A 27036-nucleotide genomic window follows, 5' to 3' on the forward strand; every position below is an offset into this window, starting at 1 on the left:
CGGGGGGCGGCTCGGAGGGGTGAGAGCAGCACTTGTGTTTGCAGCCGAGAAGAGAGCGCTGCTCCGCCGGGTCCCGGCCGGGGGACATTGCTCTGCTCGGAGGAGGCAGTTGCAAGCTCATCTTTGGTCCCGCTGATGCTCCTCGCGATCCGGCGCTAGCTTTGCTGTGGGAAAAGAAGAAAAAAAAAAAACCCAAACCTCGCGCATCAGGAAGCAGAGCAAGAGTGGCTGCAGGGACTGGACAGTGTGGGCTGCACCTTTTCAGGCCTCCCTGAGCCCTGTTAATGCGTGGATGTGGCATGAGTTTTTTCCATGCTTTTCATTGTTACAGAAACATCTGCTGCGACCAAGTTCGTTTTAGAAATTGTTGGAACAGGAAAAGAGTTTGGGAAGTGTGATGTGACCGTGGACTTCCAGAAATCCCAAAGACTTGCGGGGACAGGTCAGTGAATCCTTAGAACCAAAGGAAGCCAGCACTTGACAAAGGGAAGTTTTCATTGCACCTAGTTGTAGACTCTGCTTAGATTTGCTGCTAGGTTAACTTGTCTCTCCCCTTCAGCTGTAGTGGGAGCTGGAGGAGGATGTCTTCTAAAAAGTGGTACCTAAATGTCATAATGTGGATAGTCCGTAGATTACTGACTTTGGCATGACTAGAGACTTTGGTGGTAAAATGTCTTAGTTGTTTATGGTAAACATAAACTAAAAGACTAATTTGTCTTCCCGCAGATGATAGCTTTATGAGGAAGAGAAAAGCACTAGAATAAACTGATACTGTTACACTGGTGGTGGCCAGACTTGGCAAGACACTTGATTTTCATGCTTATGTTTAAAAAAAAAATAAAAATTGGAAGGGAAATGTGTCGGGAACAGCTCTCCTGGTCCTCATCTAGATCTGTGAGACTCATGAGCAGTACAGAGAAAGTGGCCAGGCTCAAACCACATCCCGTTCTGGCACTATTCTAGTTCTAGACGTGGATTCAAGAGAGCGGTGTTTGTATGCGTAACATGAGAATAACTAGAAATTAATAGAAATAGAAGATGAGTAAGAACTTCAAAAGTACCCAAATGACCTGGGCATTGAAATCATGCAGGCACTCCTGAAAAACGTGTACCAGCCTTTAAACATTTTCTGTTATTCAGCCTACCTGCAATTTTCTTTCTTTGTTTTTTTTTTTAAAATGTGTGATGCTACCGGGACTTTCTTGCATCATCTGTAGCTACTACCCTTCCGCTCAGTGGGGAGTGGCCGGGGGGGGAAAGGAATGCCAGAGTGCCAGCCCTGTGCTGGGATTCCAGGCAGTGCCTTAAACTCTGGAACTTATTACCACAAAACATCGTGGAAGCCAAGAGTGCTTGGCTTATGGGATTTGAAAAAAGGATTAGAAATTTGATATGGATAACAAGAATCTTCAGAATTAATAGCAAGTTAAATGAGAGCTTTACAAGGGATGTAAATCCTTGTATTTCAGGGCATAAACCAAACTGAGGATTTAGTAGGAAACTTCTCCTTGTAGGGAGATTTTTCTTGCACTGTCTGCTGGCGGATATATTCCCCTACAGCTGGTTACATACGTAGCCTGTGCAGTGTCATCTGTGAGAGTGTCTTCTCTTGTTGAAGAGGTTCCGGTTAAAGTACCTGAACCTCAAGGTGTTCCCCAATGCTGAGGTGTTACTGGAAGGCCCAAGCCACACGGCTTTGTGTAGAAGCTGCCTAGAGATAACGGTAACATCATCTGTGAACAGAGCAGTAGTCTTACAGACTCTAACATTATCATCACTGTAATATAATAGAGTAATAGTAGATACTGCAACGTACTCCAGAAAAACTACACTGGCAGCATCCTTTTGAAAGTACATAGTCAATTTTTGCCTTTGGTGAGAAATGCTGTATCCATAGTGTGAGAAGCTGAAATCACTGGACTGATCATTAAGTTAGAAAATTTAGCCTTCGGTCTGCTTCATCTTTGCCAGAGTCCCTAGAAAATATAGATGTCTAGCATAAACTCTTCTTAGCCTATTCCCCAAACTCTTTATTTCGCTGGAGCACTCAAGTGGCAGTGTTTGGGAGAGGGGTTGTTGCTTTTGTTTTCTCCCCGAGTTACACATCTCTGCTCTTTGACTAAAGCCTTCATATAGAGTTTAGGGTGATGACTGGACTCTTGTGGCTAATGGCATTGTGAGTGCACGCTCTTAAAAATTAAAAAAAAAAAAAAGCTGCCCAGTTTTGTAATGAAGCTGCTAGTAGAAGCTTTGTTCAGAGTATGGACCAAAAAAAGCTGATCCTAAAAGCCTCAAATCCCTCGTATGATGAAATGACAGGGCAAAAACTGCAGGAACATAACTGCATGGATCTCTTTGCATGTCTTTTTGCAGAGCCTCTTTGGAAATACTAGGCTGTCTGCAGAGTGCCTGCATCATTGAAAATCTTAACCCAGAGCCTTTTGTGTTGGATCCACAAGAAGCTCTGAGGGTTTGCAAATTACTTCTGAGGAATGTACAAAAGCAGAGGAAGGCAAACATCGATGCTCTGTAAAAGTAGGCTTTATACATGATATTTCTAATCTACTAGGTTATATTAGTCTCAGTCTCTGGCTTCCATAGTTTTACACTGACAAGCAGTGTGAAAAGTTATGCCTGTAGCAGTTCCCTGAGTACTGCCTTTCTAAGGACTACTGCAGATGGGGATGTGGCAGAGAACTTCAGAATACTGCTAGGTTTGTGTGTTCTTCCCTGGACATTACTAGTGGTTGGTTTGATTCAAGCTGCCTGTTCGTCTGTCAGGTCTGATACCAGGCTAGACCAGTGCTAGGAGCTTGCTTAAATGAGGAGAAAAAACACGTAACAGACATTACAAAGTAATTTGCTGATGGTCTCTCATTTTCTCGATGGCTATATATTCTCAGGCAATTTAAGCATATTTCATACACAGCAATGGATATAGTACTAAAGCACTCCTCTGACTTTAGTCACCTTTGTCACATTGGGATTGTAGAGCTTTTCAGACAAGCTGTAAGTGGTGTGAGTAACATCTGTTTGTGTTTATCGTCCACCTTTCTCTATGTTGGAGCAGTTCATCCAAGGAGTGTCTTGTTTTGGTAGTTGACTGTTTTGGGTTTTCTTTAACGTGTGTGTGTTGCTATCTCCTTGTCTTGGCTAAGGCAACATCAAAGCAAAACACTTGACCCGTTGGGTGAAAGTTGTGGAGGTTTGTGATGGATTCAAGGCTATGAGGAAGCAGAAGCAAAAGGAGCAGAGGGATGGGAGGAGAGCAGCTGCAGGTAGGGGTAGGGGTGGTAAGGCAATAATAGTTGTAAAGCCTCGTACCTCAAGAGAAGTAAGCGGCAGATGGTATGGAGAGGGATACACAGAAAACAAAGAGAGTGATATCTGGCGAATCTCCTCCATTCATTTCTGCTGTTGGAAATAATTTCATCATATGATCATGCCCTGTGGCTTCTGCAGGAGATGGGAGGCGGTCAGCATAAGACAGCTACTTTTAACTAAAACTAACCCTAGACAGCCGACCTGTGGAGTCTTGTGATCCTTCAGCCATGCAGTTAAACTCATGATCGAGGTTGTGCTATGAGTGGAACAAGGGAGTCATGAGAAGCTTGTGAGCAGCTATCAACTGTTTTCAACATTGACTTGATTTTTGAATGCTTAAAACCAGACATCAAAACTATCCATGTGAAGACAGGAACCCTAGGGCTCAGCTAAGAAAGGGGACAGAGACCCTCATGGAGGAATCCTTGCTTTTAAAAAACAGAGGGAAACTTTAAAGCAGTCTCTGCAAGGTAGTCAGGCAATATATGTGCTCATAGAAGACTGCCTGTACGCATGGATCTGCATAAGATAAAGGAAATCTTGCACTCGCTACAAAAAAAGGAATTGGAGGATAGTAAACCAAAGGATTGTTTTTGCAGTTCTGTGTCCTGATGCTTGTATTGTTCAGTTATCTAAGACTGACAATATGTTGAATCCATTTATTGCTTGAAACCTGTTCTGTTTCTTGTGCTGCTGTTGCTCCTCACTGCTGTAAGGATCTGAGTCTGATCTTGTATTGCAGAGCTGCAGAAGTTGCTGGTGTGTCCAGCAGCTAAGCTATTGAGTTGCTTGTTCAAAAAACATAACTAAGTGGAACTATAAAGTCACCATTTTATTATTATTTGTATGCATGCTGTTCCTTGGAGGTCCTCGAATTTGTACCCTTCCTCCATGTTTTCATATCCTAAAATGTCAGACCCTCTTGCAGTTCAAAAATATTTGTTTGACATTTTGCCAGCCTGCATGAGAGGAGAAACAGACCCCCGTGAATATTGTCTGGCAAAATAAGAAGTGTAATGTAGGAATGTGGTCCAAATGGCTTCTTTGTCTCAGTGCTGGAGGGTGGCTGGAACACACACAGCAATAAGCAGGTGCTTGATTTGCAGCGCTGAACCATTTTTCTTTCTCCATGTTACTGCACATGTGCTAAAAGAAACTGCTGCTAGCCCAGATCTTGAGGAGCTGATGCTGTCTTACACCCAGGGAAACCTTGTTTGAGTAACAGGTAAAATCAGCTCTGTCGATTTCAGAAAGAACCAACTTCTGGTGACCTGCAGAGGATTTCTTATAATTGCCAGGTTTTGAATACTCAGAAGGTGTAAGGATGGCCTCTGGCAAAATAATGAGGTTTATTTGAAAACAGAAACTTAAAACAATGATGGGCACTGGGTTTGGTTTGTGAGGTCTAAGATTTTTTTCTTCAGTCAAGGGAGCACATTTTTTTCCACCTTCGTTTTGTTGGAAGCTGAAGTTCTCTATGGTGGTTTGTCTCCAGGAGCTAGGACTTTAAGAAAAATGCAAATATGATGAGTGCAGTGACTCAAATCCGTGCAAGTTGTCAGCACTCAAAAGACATTAATGTTCTTGCAGAGCAGGCTAGAGCCAACTTCAGGAATGATGTGTACATAGTTGTGGATAACATCTAAATCTTGCTTTAGATTTATGGGTTAAGACTTTCGGTGAAGTGGTGCATGCAATAAAATCTGTGGATTGCACTTTCTTTACCAAACATTAGGAGTGATTCCTATCTGCCCTGCTACATCAAAGAAACAGGTGGTGATCAAACCTCAAATCTAACGCTATGCTGCCATCTTCTCCCAGTTGCCTGCTTCTAATTTAGGAGCAACGGGCAGAACTGGCTCTTCAGTTAGATTCGAAGTGGATTAAGTGTACTCACTTCGTTCTCTGTCCTCTCTGCACAGAGACCAAAAGCCTCTACATTACTCTGGAACCTGTGCGTGAGTTCCCTGCTGGTGATTTTATGCTTTTTGCATTGGCAGTGCTCTGTCTGGAAACGTTGGGCTGTACTCTGCCTTGGAGGAGCATCTGCCACTGACCCAGAAAGGATGTTATGCTGCTCTCTTGCCCCTCTGCCCAGGGCTGTAGTGCCACTTCTGTCATGATCTTCTGTTTGGAGAGGGGGTACCCAAAACTTTTCAGTGATCTGCAAGACCTGAGCTGGCACTGCTGTTTGCCGAGTGTCCTCTGTTAGTGCTCTCCCTGCTCATGTGGTGTACTGGTTATCACTGCGCTACCTAGGTCTGGATTCTGGATAAAATTTTCCATTTGCCTAGAGCTGTGCAAACAGAATAAAGGATTGTTCTGGTCACAGAGAGAGAGCTTCCTTGTAGGTCTGTGGTAAGAGGCAGTTCATAAATACAAAGAGACGGAGCACAAAGGCGCAATGAGATGACAGTGGCTTTCCAAGGCAGCAGTCTGTGTGTACCAGGTACCGGCTCTTGGCGTGACAGGGGAGGGCTTTGTGTGGGCACTGTTGCTGTTGGACTCCAGAGGTGCGTTTGGGAATGTTTATGACAAACGACTCCTGTGTGCGAGGGGCGGTGGGAGCAGCTGGAGCAATGCTAGAACAAAAGGCTGCTGTGCTACAGCCAAGGCCGACTGAGCAATTAATGAGCCTGGAAGGGTGGCTTTTCATGAGGATTGACTAAAGCTAGGTTTAGGAGAGTGGCTAAATGCAGTGTGGAGAGGGGTCTGACCATGCGTATGAAAAGGAGAGCACAGGAATTACACAGAGGATATGTGGAGGGTGGGAGGGAGGGAAGAAAGGATGCTTCCCAGCTATTAAATCTCTTAGCCTATGGATATTGTTTCAGGGGAAATTCTTGCAACCTCAGTGCTCGAGATCCATCCATCCAGACTGGACAAATCACTGGAGAATTTGCTGTTGGGAGCAGTCCTGCAGCAGCCCCAGGGAAGATGATTCAACAGGGCCTCTTTCATCTTTGATTTCTGTGAACACAGCCTACATTTGTGCTGCCCCCAGATACTCCCATTCATCACTGTCTGTGGCCAATGTTGATAGCAGCGTATAAGCCTTTTGGGCAAGAGCAGGGAATGCTAGCTATCCCCTCTGCTAACAGAAGACTGTAACTGAGGCTAGTTAGCACATGCTGATGCACAGCCAGAATGGTCCAGGACGGTGCTGGTGATAAGCCCTTTCCTGGCTCTTACTGGGCAAAGCCAGCACTGTGCCTTGCCTGAGGTGCCCTGGCTGTTTGCCCAAGGCAGCCCAGAGCACGTTGCAGGAATATCAGAGGTCTTTCTGCTTCATTTGTAGCTCACTGAACTTTACTCCAGTAAATATGGGCAAGAGAGAGCCGAGCGTGGAGAGAAAATCCTGCCTCTGCTCGGAGTCTGAAATGCACGAACTTTCATTTATCCTCTGCCATTACAGCAGATTTTTTCAGCAAGCGCTAAGTAACTTCAGTGCTCAGACCACTTCCCTGCCTGTCCTCCTTGATGGATGCAGTCTGTGCTCTGTATCAGAGCAAGAAGCTAACCATCTGCAACAAAAATCTGAGCACCCCTGCTCAGAGGGCTCTGCAAAATCCAAGGAGCTTTGAACTTGAACTCCATGCTTAATTACTAAAAAGCTAATAATTTAGGACTGATGTTCTTTCCAGGGCTCAAAATAGAAGTTAGGTTCCTGTTTGTAAGGAGAGATGGGGTGGGGAGCAAGGGGGGGTGGTAAAAATACCTTGCTCCATTTACCTCCTATAGAAATGGCAGCTTTGAGCCTTGTCTTTTGAGAAGTGGAAAACTGCCTGATATTCCATGCTGCTGTGTGTTTTGTGTGAACAGCTACAGCTTAATGTTAGATCTGTGCATGTTCAGAGTCCCTAACACATTAAACTGATAGTGAGAATGGGGAAAGGAAAAGGCTTTTTAAGTTTCCCATAAAGATCTTCCAGTGAAACTTACCTGTCTTAAGAAGCAATCAGATTTTGTTTTTTATCTTTGCAATTATCCAGACAATTTCAGGCAGAAGTAAAATCACAGACTCTCATGTTTTTGGATGCAGGCCTCATGACCGGTCTGTCATGATAAGGAAAAGACGCTCTCTGTTCCAGCAGTGAGCTGAGGGCCCTCATTAACACAGAGAAGTTGGTGTGCTGCAGGCAGAAGTCAGAGCTCGTGCAGTTTTTGCTACCCCAGGCACATAAAACTGCTGTTCTTGTAAGAAAGATCTCAGGACTCTGATAGGTGGTCTTTGACCTTAAAGCACCTCAGAGAATTCCTGTTATTCCCTGCACACGTGCTCTTCACCTGGCCCTTTGGCTGGTGTGACAGAAGGTGCCTTGCTGACAGTCTGGCATATTGGCATGAACCCACCTCCGCTGGCCACTGAAGCCCAGAGGGGGGACGGGGAACACGGGTGGCTGGAGAGCCAGCGAGCAGGGTGGAAATGGTAACTCTGCCAGAGGGGCAGGCAGCAGGGACAGCGACATCTGACCGCAACTCCCAGTCCAACGCATTTGGAGAGTTTTGCTTTATTCCCTCCCCCTTTGAATGCTTCCACCATGGGTGGCTGCCTGTTCCACATCCGTTCTTGCACTGGCTCCGATACGAGCGGTTGCATGATCTCTTCTCAGAGCAGGGGGGTAAAACCCAGCCGTTCCCAGGAGAGCTGTGGGCTGCTGCCCAGCTCGCTTGCCTCTCATGCACGCAGGGTCTGATGTGACTGATGGGGGTTCTGTACTCACAGCTGTCTGGGGGCTATTCCTCACGCTGCAAAGGCTCTTTGTCTCATTCAAAGCCATGACCTCATTTTAGAGACAGAAAACAGAGAGGGAGAAACCCACCAACCTGCCAGCGGAGGTCAAAGGGCTTGCTGAGAGATATGTTAGCATCAAACTTCTCCGGCAGGGACACAAATAACTGGAATTGCAGACCAGAAAATTACCATGAAAAAATGGACTAACTACAAAAGAGCCCATTAGTGCCGTGTGTGTCTAGGATTCAAAGTATATCCTTTGAGGAAGAGCACGAGGTCATGCTCCCAAAACTTTAAGCAAAAGGGACTGTCTAAGTCTGTGCCTGTTGCTCTCTGAGGACTGCCATGCATGGAGGTTTAGTTGGTCGCTCTCCTCCCTCTTTCCTAGGCGCAGACCTTGGCAAACATGACTTCTGGTAAAATGAGGGAAGGTTGATTTCAGTGTTAGGTGGCAGCAACTCCCGCTGTGGTTAAATTTGTCAGACCCCTCACTGCTACTTTATAATCAGCCTGTTGGGGTACTGTTTGGGCTAACGAGCACCCCTTCAGCTGTCCGGCCAGGACTCGGCAGTTTGTTTCTGCAGAGCTCCTGGCTGCTGCTGGTCCGGGATCCACGTTTGATGGTGGATCTCACGTGTCAGTGCCAGCCGTGGCCTTTGCTCTGGCTCCTGGTTTTTGCTAGTACATCGGAACTGTCCCCTCCACCCTGAGGCTGGTCCTCAGACTCAGCTGCCCCCACAATTGTCACAGCTTTCCAAATAAAGCCAGAAATTATGAAGCTCTATCATGAGGTAGAAGTCCTAGAGCTGCCTTGGAGCCACAGTGTGCTGGAGGCAGGAGGAGCTGAAGTACGGCACTGGCTTGCTGAGGAGTCAGACATCCCGTTATGCAGTATTTGTGCTTTGATTGGAAACAAGAAGTTCCAATTTCACTTCCCATTTTCCCAGCCCTGTGAACAGGCATTGCAAAGCGGACACAATAAAGCAGCTAGGGTTTCTACCTTCCTATCTCTTCTCTGTAACAGATGGGGAAATTATTCCCCTTCTACTCAGCACTAGTGATTAAAACTCAGCAGTTGCATGTCACTCTTTTCAGTGCTAGTTTGCTCTTCTCTTTGCCGGTTCCAGTTTGTTGGGGTAAATGCTTTACTATCCGCCTTCCCTGTTTTACTCCCAGTGATCATTTCTCTCTAAGAAGGATTACAGTAATGCACATCCCGTGTACTTGCTTAGGCAGGGCTGATGGACAGAGGACTTCATACCTCAAAATACGATGGTGATGACCAGCACAGAAGTTCATGTGCAAATTAGGTAGCTGCAGCGGAAGAAAATACAGATTCAATGTCCAAGTAGACATTCACAGAGTTTTGGTGAGTGTGGTCTTTCTTTGGCTTTGCTTTGCTGGTGGAGGCATCAGTGAAGATGCCGTGAGCCTTAGAGAAGGCTGTTGTCTGTGTTAGGTATTCTGCAGGGGTTTTGAAGGACTGTCTGGCTGCAGGGCTCTGGGTACCATGTAGGTAGCGTGGGGTGACAGTGCTGCAGGCTGTGGTCCGGCATCCCTCCGCAGGGGAGCACGGATGGGCGGGATGTGCAGCCCGGCGTTACCGGGAATGGCTCTGCTGCGGAGTCCCGGGAGTGGGGGGGTCTGAGCCACCTGTTGGAGTTCCAGACATGGGGAGGCTGCTGCCCTTTTTAACAGCGTCCATCTCTTTTTCCTCGTTCCTCGCTTCCCAGTATTCCCTTTACAACCAGCCCATTGTGCTGTGGGTTACAGCAGCTGGGTGGAGTGTTTCAGGCTCAAGTGTAATTTCAGTGCCTTTAAAAGCCTTTGGAGGGCTTTTTTTTTTTTTTTTTTTTTTCTTCTGAAGAGGACAGCACCGCCAACAAGGGATAATTTGATGGATTACTCTGCGGGGCTGAGGGGCTCTCCTTAATCCCTTTTGTGGACCTGTTTGACTAGACGCGTAGCAGAAGCCCCCAGCCTCAGGCAGAGAAAAGGCGGCTCAGCAGGGTAGGTTTTACACACTGACATATAAATACGGGCCCTGGTCATGTGGTGCCGGATATAATCTGTGCCCGTTACCACGCTGCGGAGAAGGGGGGCACCTGGAGGGGGCTTATTTTTTCCCTTTCCAGTTCAATTTACATTTTTATTCTTCTGCTAAAAATAATAAAAACCGAAGAAGAGGTGGGGGAGAGGCTGACTCAGACCAAATGCCAGGGTGATGGGCACAGTATTTAAACACCAAAAATAAGCTCAAGTGAAAAGCAGAACCAGATCATCTCTTATTTCCCCTCCTGCTCCAAAACAGGGACTCCTCTCATGAATAAAAGCAAGAGCTTGGGTCATGCAGTAGCAAAACAAAGCTGTAGCTGATGTAGAGCCAGCCAACCTTGTCTGGGGGTCTTGAGTTTTTTATAGCAGACCTGACACCGACTCAGGAAAAGGTGACCAGAAGGAGTGAGGCTCTTGAGAGCGGAGGCAGAAAATGCTTCTTCTTTGGTTGCGTTAAGTGTGTTCAGGAGTGTGTGAGGCTTCCGTGTACTTAATGAAGTTTGGTGATTAGGTGCCAGTCCTGAGCTGCGAGACCATCCTACCATGTGGCAGGCACAAGCAGTCCCACTGCGGTTCCTTCAGCGCAGTCTGAAGATTCCTCTGCAGCCGAGCTCAGCTATGGGATATTTATTGGGGCACTCAGTCCGTCATCGCATCACAGCTGAACTTGGCCCTCCAGTGCAGTCGTCTCTTGTGATGTCCCTGATGGAAGTGGGGCTGAGCTACAGACCAGCAAGCCAAGGTTTGAGCCCTTCAGCCTTGACCCCTTCTTGTCAGCAGAAAGCACAGCGCCCAGCTCCTCTCTGCACCCTGTCTTGGCCACGCTCCTCCTAGCCTGGACTGCAGCAGGATCTGCAGGCAGCCTGACGCATGTTGCTGCCGCCGGGTTAACGTGGCAATGACGCCTGCCAACTGCAGGAGAGTTAATGACACCCGCTGGCATCGCAGTGTGCGCTGGGCTGGTGTCGGTCCCTTTGGGAAGCGGGGCAAGCTCCAAAAGCATCAGTGTGGCCTCTGCTGAGTCAGTGACCTTCTTATTCAGACAGGCGGTTCCTGTTTGTAAGGGTGAGGGGAGGAGGAGGAGGAGAGGCTGGAACTGGCCACTCTTTGCTGCTGTATCTTTTCCGCTGGTCACACAGGTGGGCACGGGAGCTAAGGCAGCCAAAGCCTGGGAGAAAGGCTCCTGGCAGGAGCAACTCCTTTGTCTGCCAGAGGAAGAAGCAGGTTGTGGGACAGGAGGTCAGTGGAGCCTGTGGTCTGCCCTGCTGTCTGTTTGACGTTCGTGTTGCAGGGTGAGGATAAAGCATCCATAGAGCTATTGGCACAGCTCCTGAAAGGAGCGTGAGATACCACAAATATGCAGGGTGAAGGACAAGTGGGACAGATCTTTGTCCACCCTGGAAAGCATCCTCTCTGTACAATAGGCAGAGCAAGGACAGTGCTGTTAGCCTGCCAGGTGGGGAAAGCGTTCTTTCCTAACTCCCATTCTTAACAAACATTTTTAAGTTCTCATCCATCTCATAGGGGCTTTCATTTACCTTTCCCTGGCGCCTTTGCTTTATCCAGTTGATGAATGTGGGACAAACAGTGACCTGTTTCACATGCCCTTGCTGCTTACTGTAAAACGCGGAAGACACTCAACAGTCGCTTGCCCTCACAGATGCACCTCACCTTTACCTGAAGGAACTGATATCAAGAAAAAATGCCTCCCAAAGCTTCTGCAGACAGGAACCAGTCCTTTGGGCTGGCTCTGGAGCAGCCCAACCCTGCTAACTGTCAGGACTAACCAGCCTCCCAGGTTCAGAGGGCCAAAGGTAGAGGGAAGGTCACGGGGTGGCTTGTGCCCTACTTCTGTGCCCTGGCAGTCACGGATGTATCCTGGTAGCTCTGAAATGACTTGCATTCGGTGGTCGAGGCAGCAGGAACCTGGCAGGACCTGAGATGGCATCTCAAACTCCATCTCAGTGAGCCCCAGCCGTCTGCAGTGAGGGTGAGTGGCTTGGTGGTTATGGGAGACAAGAGCTTTGCTCAGCACCTGAATGGGTGCAGTCTGGTTTAGTGGCCCCCAGAAGGTGGGGGATGCAGCCCTCTGAAAATCAGGTGCTAGCTGCAGATGCTTAAAACTTGACCCCTTCCTCTTTCTTTGCCTTCAGCTCACAAAATGGAGACGGTAGTGAACTGCCTTCAGTCTCGGCGCATGTGTGTGTTGGGCCAGGGATCAGTCTGTGCATCAGGAGAGCAGCGAGCACTAAAGGGCCTGAACTAAGCTCTGGCTTTTAGGTAGCCCTGAAAGCAGGATGATCGCGTTGTAGGTGCTGCAAAGAAGCAGTTGCAGCGTGGCAGGAAAGAACTGACCCCCGCTCCTGACAAATTGAAATGTCTCCCTTTGAACCAAACTGCGTGGAAGGTCTTCTGAGATGTTGTGGGGACCTGCCCCTTCCCTTAACTCTGGACACATCTGCAGCATCTAGCATTTGTCCTGGATTAATACATCCTGGTGTCTGGGCTGCTGGATGCTGCACTGTGGGGCGAAGGAGGGAATTTTAACTGGGCTGGGGTGCCTGGGCCTTCCTTGTTCTCATCTGAGGGGATTCCCACCCACTGCTGCTCTTTCCCTAAGCCGAGCTGCCGAGGCCGATATAATGGAGCCCCTGAGCTCAAAGGAAACGCAGAGTTAATTCAGAGAGACTAAATAAATCGCCGTTCTCCCATCCCTGCTTAATGACCACTCCCCTCTCCCCACACTGTGAATGGGGTCAAGGAGATTTGGGAGGGGAGGGGGAAGGGGAGAGGGTCAGGAGAGGTCAGGTGAGTTTTCCATTTCATCCCGCGCAAGCCTGCCAGAGCTATTCTCCATGGTGTATTTCACATTCAGCTGCAGTGAATGGACACTGATAGCTGTGAAAGGATCTGGCACTGTATGAACAGCCCTTCCCTAAGCACTCGCTCTTGTGCTCTCTCCCACCCTTTCTTCCAAAGGGCTTCCAGGGAGCAGGGAATTAATAACATTCATAAAGAGCCCCTTGGAAGGTTGGAAATGTAACGTTGTGGTTATGAATGGAAACCCAACAGCTAGCAATACCCTTCGCCCTCCTCTCTCTCTGCTGTCCATGGGGAATAAGTGTCTACATCAAACCTGCCGTGCTGCAGGGAGGGAAGGTGTGGGTCTGCATCACCTGGGACCTGTGGGCCGGAGCAGCCCCCACCTGAGCTCCCTGCACAGCACCATCTCCTGCCTCCAGCACTGGCCGGTACCAGCTGCCTCCGGTGCTTCTCCAAAAAGCTAAGGCTTTTCCTTTTCCTTTGATAAGGCAAAGGCTTTTGTGGGGCAGTTTTTTCCCATGTAAGACAGGGCTCAGGTTATTACAGGGCCCTGACAGGTCACAAATAATTGATGAATTTAATTCTCTGTTGTCTGATCATTACTGTGGCTGGCTGTTGAACTGCAGGGTAGGTGCACACCCATCATAAATCGGAGAGGCTGCTACCGCATGTAACAACATCTCTTGTCCCTTCTGCACCCATGTGAGAGACTGGAAGGATTATGGAGTGGCAGGATACGGATCCTTCTGAGGAATAAATGAGTTTTTCTCTGCCACGTAACCACACCTAAATTTTATTTTTAAAATGTCCATCCCTCAATCTTCATTCTGTCTAAGCATGGTTTAGGTGGAATTACTTGTAAGATCCTATGTTGGAAAGATTTGAGGAGACTGGGAGGAGGAGAGACTTCTTTCAGCCTTTGTTCGTGCACGTCCATCAGTGCCCTGCAGGTAGTTTGCTTTCTTCAAGTGTCTCACGGTTTGTTTCTTCTAAAAACGAAAGGTGTGGTTCAAAGTCCGTTAGCGAGGGCACGTGGAGCAACATCTGCGCCGGCTGAGAGAAAGGAAGTGGGAAGTGAACTCCTACCAGCAATGGTGTTGCCTCATGTAAACGAGTCCGTACGTGTGACATCACCAGTAAAGTCAGTCCTATTTCCCTATGCGTGTTGGTGCCCTCGTCGGTGCTTTTCTCCAGTTCAGATTGCGGGTTTCCTCAAGCAAGGCCTTGCTGTGTCTCTGTACCACGTTGAGCGTGGGAAAACATTTGTCAAAGCTTTTTCTCTAGCATGTGAACAAACTCTGAGTAGGGGAAATGTGTGAATCCAATCTGCTGGCCCACTGCCTTTAGAGAAATGGACTCTCCGAAGCTGCTTTCCCTGGCTTCATCCCTGCTCCTTCTCCTTTCTCCCTGTTAGTGCTGCTGGGTGACCTGCACTCCACAGAGGCAGACTGCTGGGCTTCCTCCCTGTCCTTCTGGGTGCTTAAGCGGGAGAGAAGAGAGAGGGCAGGAGGCACCAGGGCCGCAGGAGGTGTGATCCTTTCTGCTTTGCTTGCTGTTGCTGAAAAGGCTGCTCTGTGCGGGTGGGTGGCAGAGAGCCCTCTCCTCTCCCTTTCCTCTCCCTCTCCTCTCGGGGTTGCCTTTGTCCGGCAGTGTGCTGCCTTGCTCCTGCCCCCAGGACCCGCCCTCCTACCTGCCAGCCAGGTGAACCAGCCTCTCAGAGTTGATCTGTTGTTTCTCTGCAGAGAAAGGAAAGGAAAAGTTTGGTTTGGAAGCTTAAAAGTAAAACAGAAACCCTGGGTTTAAGGATGCTTTACTTCTTTTTGGGGAGGGAGAAGAGCAAAGAACCTTAACACTCAGCAGCCGATGATGTCCCCGTGGCCCAACAAGCTCAGTGAGCAACTGTGAAAAAGCCCCACATGTGGTTCCCTTCTGCTTCTATGTGCAGGAATCCTTACACAGAAGGGCTGGTATGCCCGTTTTTGGGGGGGCTGGCTGTTACCCTTATCAAGGCGCTTGGCATTGTGCTCCATAGGGAAGGACAAATACTGTCCCTGTCGTATAAGTTTGGGGAAACTGAGGCCAGAGGGCAAGAAGTGTCTGCTGTCATGCAGCTTTTTGGACCAGCCACCCCTCCGGTCTGACTGTGAAAGGTCTCCCCGTCACAAGATGCCAAATCCCACTGGGCTGGACAGGCTGTGATGTGTAAATGCTGCTGTTAGAACAGGATCTCCCAGCTAGGAGATGGTTTGCCTAACTGACTCCTTCCACATCAGGACAAAGTTACAGAGCACCAGTGCCGTATCAGTCCTTCTGCATAGTCTGCCAGGTCCTGGAAGAGATTAGTGGTTTACATGAAGCATTTGGTCTTGCTGCTGGGACTGTTATTTGGAGCCAGATTGTTACCTGCAAAGCTGCAGGGGACATCTCATTGTCTTTAAAAAAGAAAATAATAATCTCACATACTAAATCTCTCTCTACTGGCTATTTGTCAAGTGCCAGCAGATCAGCAAGGGAAGGTGACCAATGTTAACACCAGGGCAGGGCTTTGGGCAAAGTTCAGATGCGAGTCCAGACCTGGAGTTTTCTTCTGAGCTGGTTTGGGGCGAAGCACTCTGCGATCGGTGGGTTCACAGGGCTGGTGCCTGCAGCCTGTGTTTGCTCAGCACCTTCTGCGAGGGGCCCAGGCGTGGTTGTGGTGCTAATAACACGCCAGGGCTCCGTGTTATCAGGAGGCAGGGAGGGCCCTGAAACCAAACCCGCGGTGTGTACCTGCAGCTGGTTCCACCTCTGCTTGTCTGCAAACTACTTAAGTAGCTTTTCCTGAGTGCTCCGTACCCGGGCTGGGCTGGCTTTGGGGAACACGGCTCCCAGGGACCCTGTCACTGTGCTGTGTGGAGGAGGTGAGTCCTGGCTTCTGGCTTCCTTTCAGCCTGGCTCCTGTGAGCCTCCTAAATCTTCCTTTTCCATCCCTCTGCCCCTGTCCTTACAGATGATTTTCCTAGTCTGCACTGGCATTTCTTTGCAGCTAAGCCAATCCATCTCTCTCTATTCTGCAAACAAAATTTAAAAAGTAATTGATGGATACTGGGACAAGACGCGATTTACACAGAAGAGGGTTCATGGTCTGTTGCAACTGTATCTACAACTTGGTTGCTGTTGGCAACTTTTCTGGCTGTGCATGAGTATTGCTTTTGGGTACACTGGGATTTATTTTTTCCTTAAAACCCTCTGAGGGTGTGGAAGGGGGAAGAGACAGGTCTTTTCTTATCTTCTGATAAGAAATTCAGCCTCTCTGCCTCAAACCTGAAATTCTCAGGCGGTTGGGGAGATGGACAGATTTCTGCTTCTTCCCCATTGCTAGAGATGTCACTGTGATAAAACGGAAGAAAACCGATTTTTTTTCTCTGTGCGTGTGTGAGACATCTTTTACTTCATGTTTGGGGTTTACCTTGGGATAAGTCCCCCTCTGTAAACCCTCCAGACCCTGGACTACCACAGACAGTGGACGTTGCATCTCCCTTCCAGGTCTAGATTAGAGTGATGGTGGCTCAGTTAATTTTGGCTTCTGAGACTGCTTCCTCTAACTAACAGCACCAAGACTTGTGCTGCTGGAGCTGTAGGGTTGCAGCTTAAATTCCTATCCCAAGGCTGTCAGCCAGCTGGGCACCCATCATAAACGAACAAGGCTGAGACATCCTGTGTCTCGGCCACATCTAAGAAAGGTGGTTGCTGCCCCCAATCGCTTCCTTGCAGATCGAGTGCATCTGAAGTAATGCTGAGCATATCTGGGGCCTCTGAGTATTCCTTTGAAGCCATGTCTAGCGATTAAAGGAAAACTGTTGCTGTTCCCCCTCTGCCGTTAGCTTGCTATTTGACCTTGGGCAAGTCATTTAAATGTTCACAGTTGCTAAAAGGAGATATCTTTTGTGACAGTGGAGGTCTAAGTGAGTGTGGAGGGGGAAGGTGAGGGATCCTGGAAGGAAAATAATCAGTAGTTATTGTGTGTAATTGGCAGCCTGTCAACTCCTCAGCTCAGGAGTGGTGCCTCTCCTCTGCAGCAGCAAGAGGCAGAGCGCAATGCTTGCATCTTTGTAAAAACCTCATTGCCACACTTCCAGCTTCAGCCGGTCATCTGCGTGTGGGTTATTTGGCTGATAGTAAGAGGAGAAGAAAGAGAAAAGTGAGAATGCAGAACCTGTCCCAACTGTACCTATCTGCTAACGCTTGTGCAGTGAGGGAGGTCAAACGCATGTGCTCTGTGAAGTTAGGGGACACGAATTTGCACCATGCTTGGTGATAAGGTGGAGTTTTATCTCTGCCCACTGTAGCTGTGGCACAGCTGTGGTCCAGCACACTGCTGGTTCAGCGGCTTCTCCTACGTGCACACTTTGCATCCCCCTCGGCCCTCTGACAAGCAGCCGTTCCAGCTCTGCGGGGTCTGACCCACTCTGCCAGGCATGGCCTCCAGCGCTGGTTGCCGCAGCTGCTGCAGAGGAAGGCGAGTGTTGGCCTGGAGATGTTCCCTGTAGGAGCTTTTTCCTCGCCTCTGTAATCGAGGCAGAGAATTTAGAGGGGGACTGGGCTGCAAGACTAGATTTTCACCTCTTCTGATGGGTTCACTCTCTGCAGCTAAGTAAGGGAAGGTGTGTACCAGCTCGCTGCTCTGGCATGGAGGGGGTGTGCAGGCAGGTACACAGTTACAGCTTCCCTGCAGCCAGGGAGGGAGCGAGTGGAGATAAACTCCTCTGCCTGCATGTCTCGCATTCTGTTCAGCCTCCTTCATCCAAAGGACCCAAAGGACTTGGGGGCTGCGCTGTGGTGGGACAGGAGGCAGAAGCTTCTGTGCAAATTGGGAGCACGCTGCACAGTCCAGAAATGGGTCATAAGCTGAAGCACATTCAGGCCAACAGGACCTGTTATGCCTTGTCCCCACAGAGAAACTCAGTTGTGGTTCATTTAGGGTGAGAGGTCAGAGCACACAAATCCTGAGAATTAGGCAGCAATTTGTTTTACTCCTGAATCAATGTCTGTGAAGGAGCTTAATGTTTTGCTAACCCATTCTACCTTTCACGGAATAACTACATACCGTCTTCCTGAGACACTTTTAGCAGAACAGCAGTTTGGTGGACTGGGTGCTGGAAACCTTGCAGGTTTTCTTTGGTTTGTAGATTGACATAGTGGCAGGCTATCTGCTTACTCTTGCCTTAGCTGCTTAGCCCCTGTCCTGATCTGCTGGCCTCTCTCCTCTAAAAGGCTGGAGAGAGGGAGCTTATTAACAGGACAAATAAATGACTCAGACTAATGAGTAAGGTAATTGCCATTCACTGTTAGATGAGGCTAAAGTGGGTCAGGTTTGTTTGTGAAACTCCATGGAGGCACCATCTGTTCTCTGTGCCCCATCTCAGGGGCTGGAGACAGGATTTGGGTGAAACTGCTTCTCTGGAAGCCTGCGGAGCAGCACGGAAGATGCCCCGGTCATTAGGCAGTGGTGTAGGTCTCTAGAGATGACCCCGTGTGACTGCAGGCAAGTGCTTGCAGCCCTGATCCTCAAACGGGACTCTTAATTGATTTCAGTGGGAGAGGGGACCCTAAATCCTTTATCTCTCTGCTACAGCTGCCCATCTATAAGATGAGGCTGGACAGGACACTGAGAGGTCATTAGACCTCCGTTAGCCTGAAGGCAGGATTGAATTTTCCCAAACCATGTCTGACAGGTGCCTATCTCACCTGTCACAAGCCCTTGGAGAGAAACCTGGCATCAACATAGTTTGTGCCTTTTAAGCCTGCCATTCTCCCATATGTCCTCTCTTCATCTTCCTGTGCCTGCAAGCCTGTTGGGATGGGGACTGTCTCTTTCAGCAATGAGGTGTCTGTGTGGTACCTGGTTTTGGCCCTTTCCCCTGCCCTGGACCCTGCTGTGTCTAACAAGCTCTCTCTTCTCTCAGAACACAGCATGTGAGCAGAAGGGGAAGCCTGGAGTGGGATCTCTGCCTGCCCACGCCCGGACTCGACATTGCTGGGGCCACATCTTGCAATAAGAGGAAGAGGAAAAGACAGTTCATTCACTGTTGCTAAAAATGGGAGGCAGCATCTGTCCAGCAGACCGGGAAGGGGAGCTCCAGACCTTGCCTGCGGGACATCCCTGGGAGTGCCACAGCCGGAGCAACACAGCCCTCTGTCAGTAAGGGGTGTCAGGCCAGCATGGCTCAGAGAGCCTGCGTCGGCATGCTCTTCCACAACCGCAAGACCCAGCTTCTGCTGGTCAACTCCTTGACGTTCGGCCTGGAGGTCTGCCTGGCTGCAGGGATAACCTACGTGCCTCCACTGTTGTTGGAAGTGGGTGTGGAGGAGAAGTTCATGACCATGGTTTTGGGTAGGCAGTTTTTCTCTCATCTTTGAGGTACTTGTTTCCTCTTTGAGTCTGGAGGGCAGGGGCAAATAAGGGCATGGAGGCTTGCCTCTGCAGGGTGGTTGCAGGGCTGCTGTTCTATCAAGGGCAGCCTTGTGTTTGGAGGAGGGGGCTGTAACCCAATGAAGCTTACTGAGTTCCTGAAACATCCCAGGCTTTTTTGACAGTGCATACAGACCAGTGTCCTCCAGATCTGTCCCCCTAACATCACCTCTTTCTCTTTTCCAGGGATAGGACCTGTCCTTGGCTTGGTTTTTGTCCCACTCATCGGATCTGCCAGTGACCACTGGCACAGCAGCTATGGCCGAAGGCGACCTTTCATCTGGATGCTTTGCCTGGGAGTCCTGCTGAGCCTCTTCGTTATCCCACATGCCAGCAGCCTGGCCAGCCTGTTTGCCCTCAACACTCGCCCGCTGGAGATTGCCTTCCTCATCCTGGGCATTGGGTTACTGGATTTCTGCGGCCAGGTCTGCTTCACTCCGCTGGAGGCCCTGCTCTCAGACCTCTTCCAGGAGCCAGACAACTGCCGCCAGGCCTTCTCCATGTATGCCTTCATGATCAGCTTGGGGGGCTGCATTGGCTACCTGCTTCCAGCCATTGACTGGGGCGGCAGCTTTCTGGCCCCATACTTGGGAGGGCAGGAGACCTGCCTCTTCAGCCTCCTTGCCATCATTTTCCTCGGCTGTGTGCTGGCCACACTTTTTGTGACAGAGGAGGCAGCCACCCAGGCGGATGTTCTGGATCGCCCAGTGCTGAAGGACGCTTCCCCTAAGCCCTCACCTCCTGCCTGCTGCTCTTGCCAGCTCTCCAGGAGCTCATGTCTCCTGCAGGCCAGGCACATCATGCATGCCCTGAGAAACCTCTGCACGCTGGTGCCACGGCTTCACAGCCTCTACTGCCGCATCCCCAAGGTCATCCGGCGCCTGTTTGTGGCCGAGCTCTGCAGCTGGATGGCACTCATGACTTTCATGCTGTTCTACACAGACTTTGTTGGGGAAGGGCTGTACCATGGCATCCCCAGAGCCAAGCCAGGCACGGATGCCAGACGCCACTATGATGAAGGTGAGAAGTGAGCCAGCTGCTCTGAGGTTGCAGCACCTGTTCCCTAGGACAGGAGCATTTAGTGGGAGCTAGGAATGGGCTCAGCTCTGTTAGTAATGCAAAAAAACATTACAGGAAACTAGACTTTCTGCAGATGAGTCAGGAAAACATCCCCCCGTGGCCCCCAGAGCATTACATAGTGAACCAAATAGGGAAACACCTCTTTGTCCTCCAAGCTACCCAGCACAGAACTAGGTCTGGCAGTGCAGCCCTGGCCTGGGGCTCAATTGTTAAGTGGCAGAGCGGTCTGGCAGGTTGCGCGCTGAACAGGACGTATCCGGCTCTGTCTGCAAGCTGTGGTTGCCACTGCGAGGTCCTTTCACTGCTTTTTAAATGAGGGGTGATGGTGCTCCTCGTCTCTTGGAGAGCAGAGGTTGGAAAGCCAGGATGTGCTCAGTAGCAGTAAGGTGGGCTTTGCTGTGTCTTTATTTCATGCTACTGTGAGATTCCCTTCTTGCATCTGTATCTGGGGACCCTTGAGCAGCTTTCCCAGTTCTCACTCCTCTCTCCAGTGCTTTCTGATAGTGCTCACCACTGGAGTCTGTAGCTGCTACATCCACATTGTGGGATACTGCTTGCTGCAGCACTTTATCTGCTTACTGTTGTTGCCTGCTGTCCCGTCTTGCCTGATGTGTTGTGCCAGAGCCTTGACTTGTTGCCTAGCCCTTTTTTTCCTCTACCTGACCTAAGTCTTTTATTCTCGGAGCCACCTTCCTGGCCCTCCTCCTCCAGCTGTATATCTTGCCCTCTGAGTTTTCCACTTGCTGCTCCGTGAGCTCTGCAGTACACTGCCTCTTTGTGCTGAGTGTCTGTTTAACTTAGAGGGAGCTTAATTATTATTTAACACTTGCACTGTATAGCTTCCAGCAGGTCAGAACTCCATTGTGCTAGCTGTCACAGAAACGTGTTGAGTAATGATCCTTGCTCCAAAGAGTTAATGGTTTTAATTCCCTGAAATCTGATAGATCTTTGCAAAGGGTAAGGTCCGGATTGCTGCCGGATACTGCAGTCATTTAGTGGATGTTGTGTACTTTACCTTGGCTTAAGCACAATTCCTTGTTCCTTTTGTTCTGTTGCTGGTTTTGGTATCAGATAACAACAGATCCTGGTTCATGAGCAGGTGACAGATTCTGAGTCAAGAGTAGGAAGGTGCGAACAACTACTTCCAAAGACAAGAACAGCATTTGGATTCCTATCTCCTGTTGCTCCTCTGGTTAGGCTGGGGTGCCCAGGAGCATGTGTAGGAAATACTCACTGCTGGTGGAGGGTGGGAGCTGCAGTCTGGCTGGTGCGACCCTGGGATATATGAGGTGATGGTGCTCTGCTTCCTGACCCAGCCATGTGGTTGCCAGGGCTGTTTGTGGCTGTGCCACGCTCTGCGTGGACTGTACTGAGTTGGGCACCGAAGGAGCAGGAAGGGGGCTCAAAGGTGTTTGGCTGTGTGAAGCCTGGGTGCAGTCAGGGCAGTGTCTGTCACCACCTCTGCTTGCCTGCAGGTGTCCGGATGGGTAGTTTGGGCCTCTTCCTGCAATGCATCACATCCATCTTCTTTTCGACAATCATGGACCGGATGGTGAAGCAGTTTGGGACGCGGGCGGTCTACCTGGCCAGCGTGGTGTTCTTCCCCGTGGCTGCCTTCGTCATGTGCCTTTCCCACAGTGTCATCGTTGTTACCATCTCAGCTGCTCTGACAGGCTTCACCTTCTCTGCCCTCCAGATCCTCCCATACACACTGGCATCACTGTATCATCATGAAAAACAGGTAGGGATCTGCTCCAGAGGGCAATGTGCCTAGGTAGCTGTGACAACAGCTTGGCCAGCCTCTTGTGCCACTTGTAGCTGGTACAGTCAGTTCAGCCCCTGGAAGAGAAACATATGCCTGTATGCAAAGGATTTCCACTGTGTCTCTTGTCTCCAGGCTGTGTCTTCTCTGAAGATACATTGGAAATGGGGGAGATAAGAGAGTTTAGCATCTCCTTCCTTAAGCAGCCCCTGCTTACAAGCATTATGCAATGTTTAAAAGTGGGGAATGGGTAAGATGGGAGAAATCAGCTAGAATTGGACTATCAAAAGGGATGTCATGTGTTCCTCTGTATTCTGTGTATTTTTAGGGAAACTGATGCAGGTTAGTTATACCTGTGTGCATTCTGCAACCGAGTCACATCTGCAGCACTGCCAACATGAGGTGCTAAAAAAATCAAAAATTTTCAGCCCTTAGAGGTCCTGCTTTCCAATTTTTGTCCATAGCATGACGATCAGTAAAATGGAAAATGAGGTTCTTCCTATTCCTGTAGCTCCAAGAAGAATAAACGTTGTGAAACTTTTGACACCATCACAAAAGCTAGTAATCCCGTCCCACAGATGTTATCCTTGTGGAGAACTCAGGAGGTTCCCAAGTTGCACACTGGGTTAATAGGAGTTTCTCTTGTGCTGCAAATGCAGAATTAATTTGTGGTTTGAGAGCAGCTCTTTCATCCCAATGGCAAGCGGTTCACTGTGCAGTGAAATAAGTAGGAGTTTTTTACCACAGGCATCTAGATGTTCACATTGAACAAATACTTCTGACCAACCCGTCCCAATTTGCCAGGCACCCTGTCAAAATAGGGGTATGAGAGAGTGTTCTGCTTTGCAAGAACTTCAGTTTGTCTGGGATCTGCCATGGACATAATATCAACGGAATGAAAACCAAACTCCACAGGCTGGGAATGTGAAGGCCACGTGCACAACTGTTTGCCAAAGGCTTGATGGGGAAACACTCTTAGTACAATGAGGTGTGGGGTATTAGCTGGGTTTGGTCTCTCTGTTGCCTTAACTTGAAAGTTCCTCCTTCCTTTACCAAGTACTTTGCAGCAGCCTGCAGGGAGACCCCACAAGAAGTAGTCCCTAAAACGCCTTTTGCAGAAAATTCTCCATCTTCCCTGTTTCTGTTCTCCTCTTTTTTCTTACTGTTGAAATCTGTCATAATTTTTGTTTGCCTTCCCTCGTTCCTGCTTCCTCTCTTCCCTCTCTTTTCTTACTTTTTTTTTTTACTTTAAACACTCCTCCCAAAGTGAATCAGCGGAAGGGGCATCCAAAGTGGCCGTTGCTTCCACTCTGTGCAGGATTGTTGCTGAAAGCCTGCATGGCCACCTCAGCTGGAGCTCCTTGCTTTACACAGGCCGTGTAAGTCGCTCTGTTCTCCTGCATGCCCCCTTATCTTCGCATGGCCACTAAACCTTGTCTGGAACAGGAGGAAAAGATCTGCATGTTCTAACAGTGCCTGAAAGATTGGTAGAGGTGAGATGCATGGCGGGCATTCACACCTTCTGCAGGAGATTAGGGAGAGCGAGTTCCTCACTCCCATCACTCCTCATCAACTATAGACGGAGATGAAGCTGTTGACTGAGGCACCAGTGACTCCTGTGGTTGTATCCTGTGTTACAAGGGGTGATTCTAAAGCATGAGTTCTCACTAAGCTCATTCCTGTGAGTATGTGTTTAAGTCATTTTCTGTAGATTTAAACTAATTCTAAACACACTAGGTATTCAAACACCCCTGCCAGAACTTGTATCTCTGAAAGCCTAGCCTGGATCATTGTAGAAACCAAGAAAACAAGGCATGGGCCTTCAGAGCAGCTGAGCAGGATTCTGAGAACGTCAGTGTCAAATATGAAGGGCTTGGAACTGGGTGGGACATCCTAGTTTGGCTCACACCATGCCCTTTCTGTGCTGGGTTTTGAGTTGCTTTGAAGTCTGATGGCAATAGGAGGCACGTGGGAAGATTTTTAAGCTCCACATAACATAAGTGAGGGTCCTGGGTTGGTGCATTTAAGCGTAAATTCATAAGCCTAGGCAGAATTCAGGAGTTGAAGGTTATAGTGAGCAGCTGAACAGAGCCCAGGTGAAGCTTTTGGAAGACAATTGCTGTTTAGTGAAGTTCTCATCTGGTTTCTCTGCTTCGATTGAATCTGAAACTGTTTGTGCTACAGATCTGCAGCCGTGGCCTGGGGCAGCGCGAACAGAGACTGCCTGGTGCTGACATACACTGGGGCAGGGCTGGGTGTAGCTGGGTGTAGTGCCAAGACTGCTGAAATCTTTGGGATGGCCTGTGATGGAGCTGGAGTGCCCGCACCCCTGCACCAGCTGTTCCCTCCTGTCGTTCTGTGAGTGGGTCCCTCCTGCGAAAGGCAGGGTGGTTCAGGCAAGCCCCTCTGAGCCTTGCAGATGGGTACAGTACTCTCTGCTCTCAAACAGGTGCTTTTTTTTCCTTTTTTAGTTTCTTTGTTTGTTCAATCTCACCATGCGGATAATGGATTAACATGTCCTTCGTTATCTGCTCTACTCCATGCAGACCAGTGGTTGTGCATAATTGCAAACACCCTGGAGTTTTAAAGCTGGAGCTCTGCAGCATTTTCACTGCCTGCACGTGACCGCCCATTATTTATTGGCATTAATGTGGAGAGCTTTTTGATCCACATAGTCTGTGTGAATACTGCTTGAGTGAGCCATGCCCCAGAGATCTCACAGCTTGAGCAGAGTAGGGCAAAAAAGTGTGAGAAGAAAAAGATTTTTCTTCCCTGAGACCCCTTTTCTAGCCTGAGTGAGGAGACTGAGGTCAGGCAGATGAAGCAACTCAGTTGAGGTCATGCATGCATGGTCTGTTGCAGCGCTGAGAAGAGAGCTCCTGCCTGAGTTCCCAGCACTGTGCCATCTCAGCTGGTGTCACTTTTAAGTATCCAAGATATTAAGAAGTGGCCATGCATCCAGGGCTCTGAACTGTTTGTCTGCCCTTTGAGCTCTTCTGCAGGAAAGTTCTGGGTTCCCAGTCTGCCACTTTATAAACACTTCTGCTTGCACTGGAGTGGACTGTCTGGCTTTGTGATATGTCCAAAGTGGCTCTGGCCCTTCATTCCTGTCCTGCAAGTGTGCATCAGCTGATTTCAGGATGAGGTGAGCTACAGTTGGTGCCTAGGTTCCCTTGGCACCCAGTGAGGAGGTGACAACGCAGGGCTCAGCACAAAATGTCCCCAGGCAGAGCCTGGACTGGCTTTGGGCTGCAGCAGTCTGCTGAGCCCCAGACCTTTAACACAGCAAAGGCACCACTTGGCCACATTCCCCCGGTGAGTCAGGGTTGCTTTGGATCCTGTGCCAGTTGGGAAAAGCCAGGCTGGCTGCTGGAGGCCATCTCACGTGGACCAGGCTCACTGCAGGCACTCCCCACCTCTAACAGCCTGACCCAATGCACACAAAGCACAGAGTGGTTTTGCTCTGTTGCACAAAAAAACGAGGCCGTCTCTGCCCCTCACCTCATTTGCTGGGCTCCACCCTACCGACTCATTCCTCATTTGTCCCCCTTCTTTCCCCTAGGTATTTTTGCATAAATACAAGAGCAAAGAGGAGGAAGATGCAGCACGATTGGACAAGAAATCAGCCTTCACTAAAGGCCTCCTTTCTGGCCAGAAGCTGCCTTACCAGAATGGACATGCTGGGAGCCTCTTCTCATCTTCCTCTGCTTCCTCCTCTCCTCCAGCTGCCAGCTCGGCTCTGTGTGTCAGCTCCTCCTGTGACGTCTCACTCATGATGATGGTGGGCGAACCAGACTCGGTGGCTCCTGGCCGAGGGATCTGCCTGGACCTGGCTATATTGGACAGTGCTTTCCTCCTCTCTCAGGTTGTCCCCTCCCTCTTCATGGGGTCCATCGTCCAGTTTACGCAGTCAGTGACTGCCTACATGGTGTCAGCTGCTGGCTTTGGCCTGGTAGCCATTTACTTTGCAACCAAAGTTGTCTTTGATAAGAGTGACATGGCGAAGTATTCAGTGTGATGTGGCAGGCACAAGGGCAGGATGCGGGTGCCTGCACGTGGCAAAATGAGATGTGTGTTCACATGGCCACTTGTGGGAAGCCTCGTGTGGCACCTGCTCTCCCCGTGCTGTTGCTGTAGCCCTGGGAGGTAGTTCTGGGGCTGGGGGTGGGAGAGATGCAGCAGGGCTAATCTCAGGTGTAAATATGAGGCATCGGGGCATTGTGCTTCGGGCCATCAGTGCTTTCCAAAGGTGCCTTTATCAAAAGAAAGCACTGCACAGCCAGCACCAAAGGGGGTTATACACGGGAGGGAAAGGAAATGGACTTTTCCTTTAATAACGGGTCACGTTTTTCTGAGCAGGAGAAGCAGTGGTACGGGGAGGGGAGAAATCATTGGCTCTCCTGTTTTCTAGTTACAGCTTATCCTCTTCCCCTGCTTGTTGTAGTTTTACTCAACTTCTTGAGCAATACTTCTGCAAATAGGACACTGGGAGGAGATTTTGTTGGGAAAAAAAAGATGGGTGGCTAAGGTTTGGCCATGGAGCAAAGGGAGTGCATACCTGTGCACACGTGCATCCGTCCTTCCCCACCTCTGTTCTGACTGGGAGAACCCATTTAGGAGAGAAGTTACTATGTCTTGTTCTGGAAGAACAAGTAACGTTTCATTAGGACCAGTTCCAAAAGGTGACTTATCTTTTACCTATGTACCAAGTTTCATCAGATGGAAAGGACTTTTTTTTTTTAAATCATTGTTTGTAGCTTTCCTCACACATTTCTCAGTAATTCTGACCTCTCACTCCTCAGCACT

General features: G+C 49.2%; 1 protein-coding gene across 1 annotated transcript; it reads left to right on the top strand.

Annotated features, from left to right (window-relative positions):
• Positions 1–19162: 19162 nt before the first annotated feature.
• Positions 19163–26248, top strand: SLC45A3 (solute carrier family 45, member 3). Its single transcript, XM_009706569.1, has 4 exons — positions 19163–19310; positions 19575–20408; positions 21944–22209; positions 25793–26248. The coding sequence occupies exons 1-4, from the start codon at positions 19163–19165 to the stop codon at positions 26246–26248; spliced, it is 1704 nt and encodes a 567-aa protein (XP_009704871.1).
• The last annotated feature ends 788 nt before the right edge of the window (positions 26249–27036 follow it).

The sequence above is a fragment of the Cariama cristata genome, unplaced genomic scaffold (assembly GCF_000690535.1).
Source record: "Cariama cristata isolate BGI_N322 unplaced genomic scaffold, ASM69053v1 scaffold16450, whole genome shotgun sequence".
NCBI lineage: Eukaryota > Metazoa > Chordata > Aves > Cariamiformes > Cariamidae > Cariama > Cariama cristata.